At 38.6% G+C, this 10,140-nt stretch overlaps 1 protein-coding gene across 1 annotated transcript in view; it reads left to right on the forward strand.

The window, feature by feature from the left end:
- DYNC1LI1 (dynein cytoplasmic 1 light intermediate chain 1) overlaps positions 1–4,046 on the forward strand; it is a 44,512-nt gene extending 40,466 nt beyond the window's left edge. Inside the window, exons 11-13 of the mRNA XM_015132392.3 lie at positions 409–529; positions 1,438–1,593; positions 3,118–4,046. Of these exons, the coding sequence (XP_014987878.1) occupies positions 409–529; positions 1,438–1,593; positions 3,118–3,227 (387 nt within the window). The 3' untranslated portion in view covers positions 3,228–4,046. The remainder of the gene's footprint in view (positions 1–408; positions 530–1,437; positions 1,594–3,117) is intronic.
- The last annotated feature ends 6,094 nt before the right edge of the window (positions 4,047–10,140 follow it).

Below are 10,140 nucleotides of genomic sequence, written 5' to 3' on the forward strand. Positions count from 1 at the left end.
ATTCTCACAACCACCTTATGAGGCAGAGCTGTTATTAGCCCCATTTTGCAGATGAGGAAATGGGAGCCTTAGGGAGGACATTGTGGCTTGCCTGAGATTATAAAGCTAGTAGAATACAAGTCCAGATTGGAAACCAAATCTGACTCCCAAGCTTGTAACTATACATCATCAGTCAATATGTTCTTTATTTTCTGTGAAAGGAAAATTAGTATGTTAAAATGTAATGAGCCTCTGTCTGGCATTCTCTAATAATGAGGACAGGATTGCTAACAATTTTGTCAATGGCTTGCATTATAAAAGTACCAGCAGAACAGGGGATAGTTGCAAAGTAATTTCTTTTTACAATAATAACTTTTGTGAAAATGGAAGTTTCAGGTTTTTATAATTGTATTTTCCTATTTTTAATAGGATGCCTCACCAAGAGTCCCAGGAGGCTCCCCGCGAACACCAAATAGATCTGTATCATCTAATGTTGCCAGCGTATCACCCATCCCTGCTGGGTCAAAAAAAATTGATCCAAACATGAAAGGTACATCTCTTTTTAGGAGATAACAAGACAATACATTTTACGATAGAAATCTAAAATTCCACCTTTTGCCATAACTATTTTCATTCTTGTGCAGTATCTTTTAGGCTTTGTCTCTATGGACATATAATCTCATAGTTAATCAGATTGTAAACCATTTTACAGTGTATTTGTGATGTATCATTTCCATGATAGAAGTTTTGTTATATTTAATCACTTTCCTGGTAGATCATTGAAGAAATTCACAATTTACACTATAGTAGGTAATCTGCAATTAACATAAAGAAAAAAAACTATATGCATAATAGTTATTTCTGTAGGAACAATTGCCATAAATTGGATTAGTAGGTCAAAGAGTTTATGTTTTTATGCCTTTGGATAATATTTTTTCAAATGGATTATTCAACTTTGCATGTCATCAACATTGAGTGCTGCAGTTTTACCACAACCTAATTAACATGCTTTAAATACTACCTAATAAGAGTTTTTCCCCTAGTATTTTCCTTGTATTTTTGTTTCTCTTCTGTGAATTGTTTATTGCTATCATTTGCCCATTTATCTCTGGGAACTGCTACCGGTTTTCATGTAGGATACCTAATATTTGAGGCAATTTCTCAACAGTTCTATTTTTAAAGAATTCTTTTCAAAAGGGAGATATATATTAGTATATAACATCTTTTTGTTTAAAATACCTTTGACCTTTTAAAAATAACATTCTAATTTTTAAATATTACACTCTTAAAGTTTACTCATTAAAGAAATTACTCAGCATCAAAAGATCAAACTAGACTTGAATTTGGAATATAAAACTCTTAAATTTTAAGTTTATTCATTTTCTGTGTGTGATTACTATAATAATTATGGAAAAATCTTATGTTTTGACTAAAGCTTTTTTTTTTTTTTTTAAATAGCTGGAGCTACAAGTGAAGGCGTTCTGGCAAATTTCTTCAACAGTTTGTTGAGTAAAAAGACTGGCTCTCCAGGAGGCCCTGGTGTAAGTGGTGGTAGCCCTGCAGGTGGGGCTGGAGGTGGAAGCAGTGGTTTACCACCATCCGCCAAAAAGTCAGGTATGCGTATGGGGAGCAAGTCACTTTTTTAAAATAACAGCTTTATTGAGATATAATGAAGTTCACTGATGCATAATTCTGTGGTTTTGGTATCTTTACTAAGTTGGGCAGGCCATTACCATAATTTGATTTTAGAACATTTTTATCTCCCCAAAAGAAACCTTGAATCTTCTCTCTTTCTTCTGTGGATTTGCCTATCTGGACATTTCATGTAAATGGAGTTATACAATGTATGGCTTTAACAAATGTTTTTGAAAGTCATACATGTTGTAGTATGTATCAATACTTCATTTCTTTTTCTTTTTTTTTTTTTAGACGGAGTCTCACTCTGTTGCCCAGGCTGGAGTACAGTGGCGTGATACTGTAGCCTCTGCCTCCAGGGTTCAAGTGAGTCTCTTGCCTCAGCCTCCCGAGTAGCTGGGATCACAGGCACCTGCCACCATGCCCAGCTAGTTTTTGTATTTTTAGTAGAGATGGTGTTTCACCATGTTGGCCAGGCTGGTCTCAAACTCCTGGCCTCAAGTGATCTGCCCACCTCAGCCTCCCAAAGTATTGGGATTACAGGTGTGAGCCACCACGCCCAGCCTTCATTCCTTTTTAATTGCTGAATAATATTTCATTATATGGCTATACCGCATTTCATTTATCCATTTACTGGGTGATGGACATCTGAGTTTCATCTACTTTTTGACTATTATTAATATGGTGCTGCTTTGAACATCCATTTTTGTGTGGATATTTGTTTGTAATTCTCTTGGGTAACTACCTAAGTGGAATTACTGGGTTGTGCAGTAACTCGGTTTAAACAAAGGTTTTGAAGAACTGCCAGAATGTTTTCCAAAATGCTGTATCATTTTAAATAGTCAGAAGGTTAGGAAAGTTTGTTTCTCCATATCCTTGCTACATTTTTATTGTCATCTATTGTTACCACTCATCATCTTCTCTAGATGCTAAATTTTTGTTGCTGTTTTCTGTTTTACTGTTCTTATTGTCCTGTGCCTTAAAAAAAAAAAAAAAAACCTTTATGAGGTTAAATGATAGGTGCCAGTTTTAACTCCATTTGGTAACAGATCTACAATTTAAAATGAGGGAATTTGTTTTTTCTTGAAATGTATTTTTTTTTTTATTTTTTATTTTTTAGACAGAGTCTCACTCTTGCCCAGGCTGGAGTGCAGTGGTGTGATCTCAGCTCACTGCAACCTCCACCTCCCGGGTTCAAGCAGTTCTCCTGCCTCAGCCTCCCGAGTAGCTGGGATTACAGCAGGGTTTCACCATGTTGGCCAGGCTGGTCTCGAACTCCTCACTTGAAGTGATCCTCCCACCTTGTCCTCCCAAAGTGCTGAGATTACAGGCGTGAGCCACCACATCTGGCTTGAAATTTTTAAATTAAGGGTTGTTTATATAATTTAGTATGCTAAATAAAGTTAATGAAAGTGTTAGCAATTTTTAAATGAAGAGATATTGGTGAAAACGATACTTTCACTTATATCTAAATCTTGTTTCTTTTCTTTTTCTTCAATGTAGGCCAGAAGCCTGTCTTAGATGTTCATGCGGAACTAGATAGAATTACACGAAAACCAGTTACAGTTTCTCCCACAACACCTACATCTCCTACGGAAGGAGAAGCTTCTTGAAGATACCAAATAAAGCCATTTATTCAGTTTTCTGGGATAAAGTAAACATGCCTCTGCCTTTTCCTTCAAAAGTGGAATTACAAAGCTGGAGTGCTTCTTCAGATGGACTAAATTTATGTCTTTTGTGTGTGTGTGTGTGTGTGTGGTTGCCCATTTTTTAGAAGGAGCTATACAGAAGAAAAATTATTCTACATTATGTAGGATTGCTGTTTGCATTGCCATTTTGCATAAGGAAGTAATTTTTGATTTTGAAAATCTCAAAACTTTTAGATCTGAAATACAACCATGTGATCGTATTCTAAAGGCTATTTAAAACGTAAAAGGGTTTAGGGGAAGGGCAGAAAACATGCAATCTGGGCATTGACTGACTTGGAAGTCTAAGCTTATTTTAGTTATAACTATTAAAATCATTTTTAAAAATTTGTTCGTTTTGCTGACAGAGAAAAATCGTCAGTTGTCAGATTTTGCACACCAAAATAAATGTACCACCACACACGGAATATGCTAAGAAAATTATCAGATAGCGTTTGATACACTAGTCATTGTCTCAATCACTGATCCTGTAAGTTGTCACCAAAATATGATTTAGAAATACTGGCCAAGGTGTTTCTTTAACTGAGAAGAAAAGAAAGCACACTGCCTAAATGTATAAAAGAAAAATGCAGAGGTTATTCAAATGTAAAGAGGTAACAATCTTTGGATTTGTCTATACATATATATATATATATATGGCTTTGCCTTAATATACCCCCTTTTTTGTTTGTGACTTTCAACTGTAATCAGTTAATAAAGTATTTATTCTCTGCATTCAGGTTCAAATAACTTGTTGCATTCTCTTATGTTTAAATTTACATGTGTCAGCTAATAAATGAGATTCATTAGTACAGTCATCCCTTGGTATCCATGAGGGATTGGTTCCAGGACCCACCTCAGGTACCAAAATCTACAGATGCCCAAGTCCCAGATATAAAATGGCATAGTATTTGCATATAACATTCACATCCTCCTGTTTACTTTAAATCATCTCTAGATGATAATACTAATTCACTGTAAATGCTATGTATATACTTACATTGTGTTGTTCAGAGAAAAATAACAAAGTGCCTGTTTAGTTGCAATTTTTTTTTTCCAAATATTTTCCTTCTGCCATTGGTTCAATCCATGGATATGGAACCCACAGATACAGAGGGCTGACTAATTTAAAATGTTTGACCTAATTAGTAATATAATTATTAAGCATTCTGACCTAAGAGATAAATGAATACATGAGATTCCCTATCCTATAAATTTCCTTAATTTGGGAATTTGCCTTGGTCAATACATCTTCCTCACAGGCCTGCCTCAAACTGTAGAATCGTATGTCAGCATATCTAGTAGATAAAAATACAGCCTTTTATCATTTAACGGGAAGAAGTTGTTTTAAAAGCTTGGCAGTTGCACTAACACATAGCCACTCCCTTACAGGTGAGAACACCTGTTACTGAGTCCACCTTTTCAATACTCAGTTTTCAATTACTGTTTTAGAAACTTTAGTAAGAACACATGGATCTTTTTATTGAAGTTCAGCTAAAGAACACATCTACATTTGACCTGAGTCATTTATATAGTTGGGGGCAAAATGGTTACTGCCCTTTAAATTGGTCTTTGTTGCTGCTTTGAAATCAATATTCCGAAGTTTTTTTAAACAAAAAGTTTGAAGACAATACCTCTATTATCTAACACAGTCACTTCATTAAAACTTTAAAATCTATTTAGTCTTAACAGTATTTGACACCTTATATTTAATATAAATGTTAAAAATACATGAGAGATTGGGTGTGGGTGGTTCACACCTGTAATCCCAGCACTTTGGGAGGCTGAGGTGGGAGGATTGCTTGAGCCCAGGAGTTTGAGACCAGCCTGGGCAACATGAGACGACATCTTTACAAAAAGTTATCAGGGTGTGGTGGCACATGCCTGTAGTTCCAGCTACTTGGGAGGCTGAGGTGGGAGGATCACTTGAGCCCAGAAAGTCGAGGCTGCAGTGAACTGTGATTGTGCCACTGCACTCCAGTTTGGGAGCTAAACCTTGTTGCAAAAAAATACATATATATATAATATATATGTATAAATATATGCATAGATGTATATGTGTATATGTATATATACATGTATAAATATAGATATACACGTGCGTGTATATGAGAGGATAAAATGGTGTTCATGGACATACCAAAATTTATGAAAACATTTTGTCTGATAAAATATTTGAGGTAGGCCGGGCACGGTGGTTCATGCCTATAATCCCAGCACTTTGGGAGGCTGAGACGGGCGAATCACAAGGTCAGGAGTTCAAGACCAGCCTGGCCAATACGGTGAAACCCCGTCTCTACTAAAAATACAAAAAATTAGCTGGGCATAGTGGCGGGTGCCTGTAATCCCAGCTACTCGGGAGGCTGAGGCAGGAGAATCACTTGAAGCTGGGAGGCGGAGGTTGCAGTCAGCCGAGCTCCCACCACTGCACTTCAGCCCCAGTGACAGAGTGAGACTCTGTCTCAAAAAAAGTAAAAATAAAAAAATCTGAAACCTATTTTTGTAGCATTTTTTTGCAAGTAAATTTGTTTTAAAACTATTTGTTTTTAAGCAAACTTTATTGAAGTACACAATACAGAAAAAATGTACAAGTGTATGGTTTGAAGTATCACAAGGTGACCACATATAACCAGCACCAAAATAAGCAACAGAACATTAGCCAGCACTCACAGAAGCTTCCGGTGTGCCCCCTCAATCAGTATCACCACCCACCAAGTAACCACTGCCTAACTTACAAATACGCAGATAAGTTTGGCTTATTTTTAAGCTTTATATAAATTGAATCTTACAGAGTTAGTATTATTTTAGTGCCAGGCATCTTTCAATATCAGGTTTGTGGTTAATCCATTTTGTTGCATGTATCAATAGTTATTGCAGCATGTTATTCCATTGTGCAAATACAGTATCTATTATGCTATAGATGGGTATGTATTAGTTTCCTGTTACTGCAGGAAATTACCACAAATTTGGTGACTTAAAACCATACAAATTTATTATTTTACCATGCTGGAGGTTAAAAGTCCAAAATAAGCCTTACTTGGCTAAAGTTAAGTGTCAGCAGAGCTGGCTTTTTTTTTTTTTTTTTTTTTTTTTGAGGCTCTAGAAGAGTATCTGTTGTCTTTCTTTCTGGCATCTAGAAGCTGCCTGCATTCTTTGGCTCTTGGCCGCTTCTCCAAAGTCAGCAGCCTAGCATCTTCAACTCTGCATCCATCACATCACTTTCTTTCTGATCTCCCTGCCTCCCTCTTGTAAGGATTGAAGTGATTAAATTGGGCCCCCTTGAATAATTCCATATACCCTCCCTCAACACTTTAAATATTTCACTGCACTCTCTTGCTTGCATTGTTTCTGAAAAGGAATCAGATGAAATTCTTATCTTTGCTCCTCTAAAGGGGCTTTTTTCCTCTGGCTTCTTTCAAGACTTTTTCTTTAATTTTCTGCAATTTGAATATGATATGCCTAGGTGTAGGGTTTTTTTTTTTTTTTTTTTCATTTATTTTCATTTTATTTTATTAATTTAATTTTATTTTTTGAGGCAAGGTCTCACTCTGTCACTCAGGCTGGAGTGCAGTGACTCAATCAGGGCTCACTGCAACCTCTGCCTCCCAGGCTCAAGCAATCCTCCCATCTCAGCCTCCCTAGTAGCTGGGGCTACAGGCACGCACCACCACACCCAGCTAATTTTTGTATTGTTTGTGAAGACAGGGTTTCACCGTGTTGTCCAGGCTGGTCTCAGACTCCTGGGCTCAAGCCTCTTGCCTCGACCTCCCAAAGTGTTGGGATCACAGGTGTGAGCCACTGCACGCAGCCCATTTATCTTTCTTTTTTTTTTTTTTTTTTTTTTTTGAGACAGAGTCTCGCTCTGTTACCCAGGCTGGAGTGCAGTGGCGCCATCTCGGCTCACTGCAAGCTCCACCTCCCGGGTTCACACCATTCTCCTGCCTCAGCCTCCCCGGTAGCTGGGACTACAGGCGCCCGCCACCACGCCCGGCTAATTTTTTGTATTTTTAGTAGAGACGGGGTTTCACCAAGTTAGCCAGGATGGTCTCGATCTGCTGACCTTGTGATCCGCGCGCCTTGGCCTCCCAAAGTGCTGGGATTACAGGCGTGAGCCACTGCGCCTGGCCCATTTTTCTTTCTTAATGCTTCCTGAACTTCATGGATCTGTAGTTTGGTGTCACATTAATTTGGGGAAATTCTCAGTCATTGCTTCAGATATTGATTTTGTTCCTTTCTTCTCTTGGTATGCCTACTATCTATCTATATATTACACCGTTTGTAGTTGCCCCACAGTTCTTGGACATTTTGTTCCTTTGTGTGCGTGTGTGTGCATGTGTGTCTGTTTTCTGTTTGCTTTTCAGTTTTGGAAGTTGCTATTGACATGTCCTCCAGCTCAGCAATTCTTTCCTCAGCTCAGCAATTGTCTCCTTCGGTCCAGTCTATTAGTGAGCCCATCAAAGGCATTCTTTGTTAGCTTTTTCTTAGTCTCTAGCATTTCTTTTTGATTCACTCTTAGACTTCACCTCTCTGCTTACATTACCCATCTGTTCTTGCATGTTGTCTACTTTTTCCACTAGAGTCCTTAGCGTATTAGTCATAGTTGTTTTAAACTCATGGTCTGATAATTCCAACATCCCTGCTATATCCCAGCCTGGTTCTGATGCTTGCTCTGTCTTCAAACTGTTTTTTTGTATGCTTCACACTTTTGTGTTAACAGTTGGATATGATGTACAGTGAAAGGAACTCTGGTAAGTAGTGCTTTAGTGGTATGTAGAGAGAGGAAGCTTTCTATATTCCTATGATAAGGTCTCAGTTTTAGCAAGCCTGTGCTCCTGGGATGTAAACCTCACAGGTGCCTTTCAGTACCCCCACCCCTTTTAGGTGGGACAGGATGTCTAGAAGGGGCTGGAGTTAGGTGTTTCCCTTCCACCAGGTTGGTTTGGCTCTGATAAAACCTCAACAGGTGAGACTGTGGTAGAATAATTTCTCTTGAGGACAGGGCTTGTTAGGAACAGAATGCTCTGGCATATTTCAAAATGGTTACTTTTTACCCCTCCCCTGCTAGAAGCATGGGAGATCTTCACTCTGATCTTCACTGTGAGAACCTGGGAGAGCTCCTAGAGGTAAAACTCATGAAGTGTGGGGACCCTCTTATGACTGGGTCTTTGTAGGATTACTAACTCACACACTTACCCAAACTGAGCCTCTGGGCAATTCATCAATTACAGTTCAGATTCCTCTGTCCCAGTACCGGTTCCCGCAGAGGTGTATGCCCACTGGTTTCTGCTCCAGTAAGTTGTGATTGTGTGTCACTGGTCTGCCTCCAATTTGGGAGGCAGTGGTTTGCCCTGTGACCATTTCTCTGACAGCTCTACTTCTTTTTTTTTTTTTTGAGACAGAGTTTTGCTCTTGTTGCCGAGGCTGGAGCACAATGGCACCATCTCAGCTCACTGCAACCTCTACCTCCCGAGTTCAAGCGATTCTCCTGCCTCAGCCTCCCAAGTAGCTGGGACTACAGGCACCTGCCAACACGCCCGGCTAATTTTTGTATATTTAGTAGAGACGGGGTTTCACCATGTTGACCAGGCTGGTCTTGAACTTCTGACCTTAGGTGATCCACCTGCCTTAGCCTCCCAAAGTGCTGGGATTACAGGCGTGAGCCACCACTCCCGGCCCTGACAGCTCTACTTCTTAGGACAAAATGATGACCTCAAAACTCCTTACATGCTGAACTGGAAATCTTATTTATCCCCCTCAAGATCCTCAGTCATATCTGCAAAGTTTCTTTGCCAAGTCATGTAACATTTGCAGGTTCCAGGGATTTGAAAGTGGACGTTTTTTGGGGCACTGTTACTCAGCCTAACCACAGGATGCCTGGGTGATTTTTAGTATTTCAATTGTTATTATGAATGATGCTGTTGTAAACACTGTTGAATATTTCTGATGGAAAACATGTTTTCATTTCTGTTGGGTGTATATGCAGGAGTGGATTATTGGGTCCATAGATTATATATGTTTCCAACCTTAGCAGAGAAAGCCAAAGTTTTTCCAAAGTGGTTTTGAGAATTCCCATTCTTGGGAGGAAATATTTGCAATCATAGATCTGAGAAAGGCCCAGTATCCAGAATATATAAAGAACTCTTACAAATCAATAACAAGACAGCCCAATTTAAAGATGGATAAGGGATTTGAAGAGGCACTTCTCCAAAGGAGATATAAAAATGTAAAATAAGCATGTGAAACGGTACTTAACGTCTTTAGTCATTGGGAATATGCAAATCAAAACCACAATAAGATACCACTTCACAACCACTAGGATGGCTAAAATAATGAGTGTTGGTGAGCACTTGAAGAAACTGGAACCCCCATCCATTGCTGGTGGGAATGTAAAGTGGTGCAACTGCTTTGGCAAACAGTTTAGTGGTTCTTCATAAGGTTAAATGTTACCATATGACCTGGCCATTCCATGTCAAGGTTTATACCAAACAGAAATGAGAACATATGTCCTCACAGAAACTTGTATACAAATGTGTACAGCAGCATTATTCATAATAGCCAAAAGGCAGAAGCAACTCAAACATCCATCAGCAGACAGATAAATGAAACGACATATCCATACAATAAAATATTAGTCATGAAAAGAAATGGAGTGTTGATGTATGCTATAACATGAACGAACCTTGAAAACGTGTTAAGTCAAAGAAGCTAGTCACAAAAAGTCATGTTGTGTGATTTCATTTATGTGAAATATCTAGAACAGCAAATTCTCTGAGACAGAAAGTAGATTAGTGGGTTGCTAGAAGGTAGAGAAAGGAGGAAATAAGGAGTGGCTGCTAGTGGG

Source organism: Macaca mulatta, chromosome 2, assembly GCF_049350105.2.
Source record: "Macaca mulatta isolate MMU2019108-1 chromosome 2, T2T-MMU8v2.0, whole genome shotgun sequence".
NCBI lineage: Eukaryota > Metazoa > Chordata > Mammalia > Primates > Cercopithecidae > Macaca > Macaca mulatta.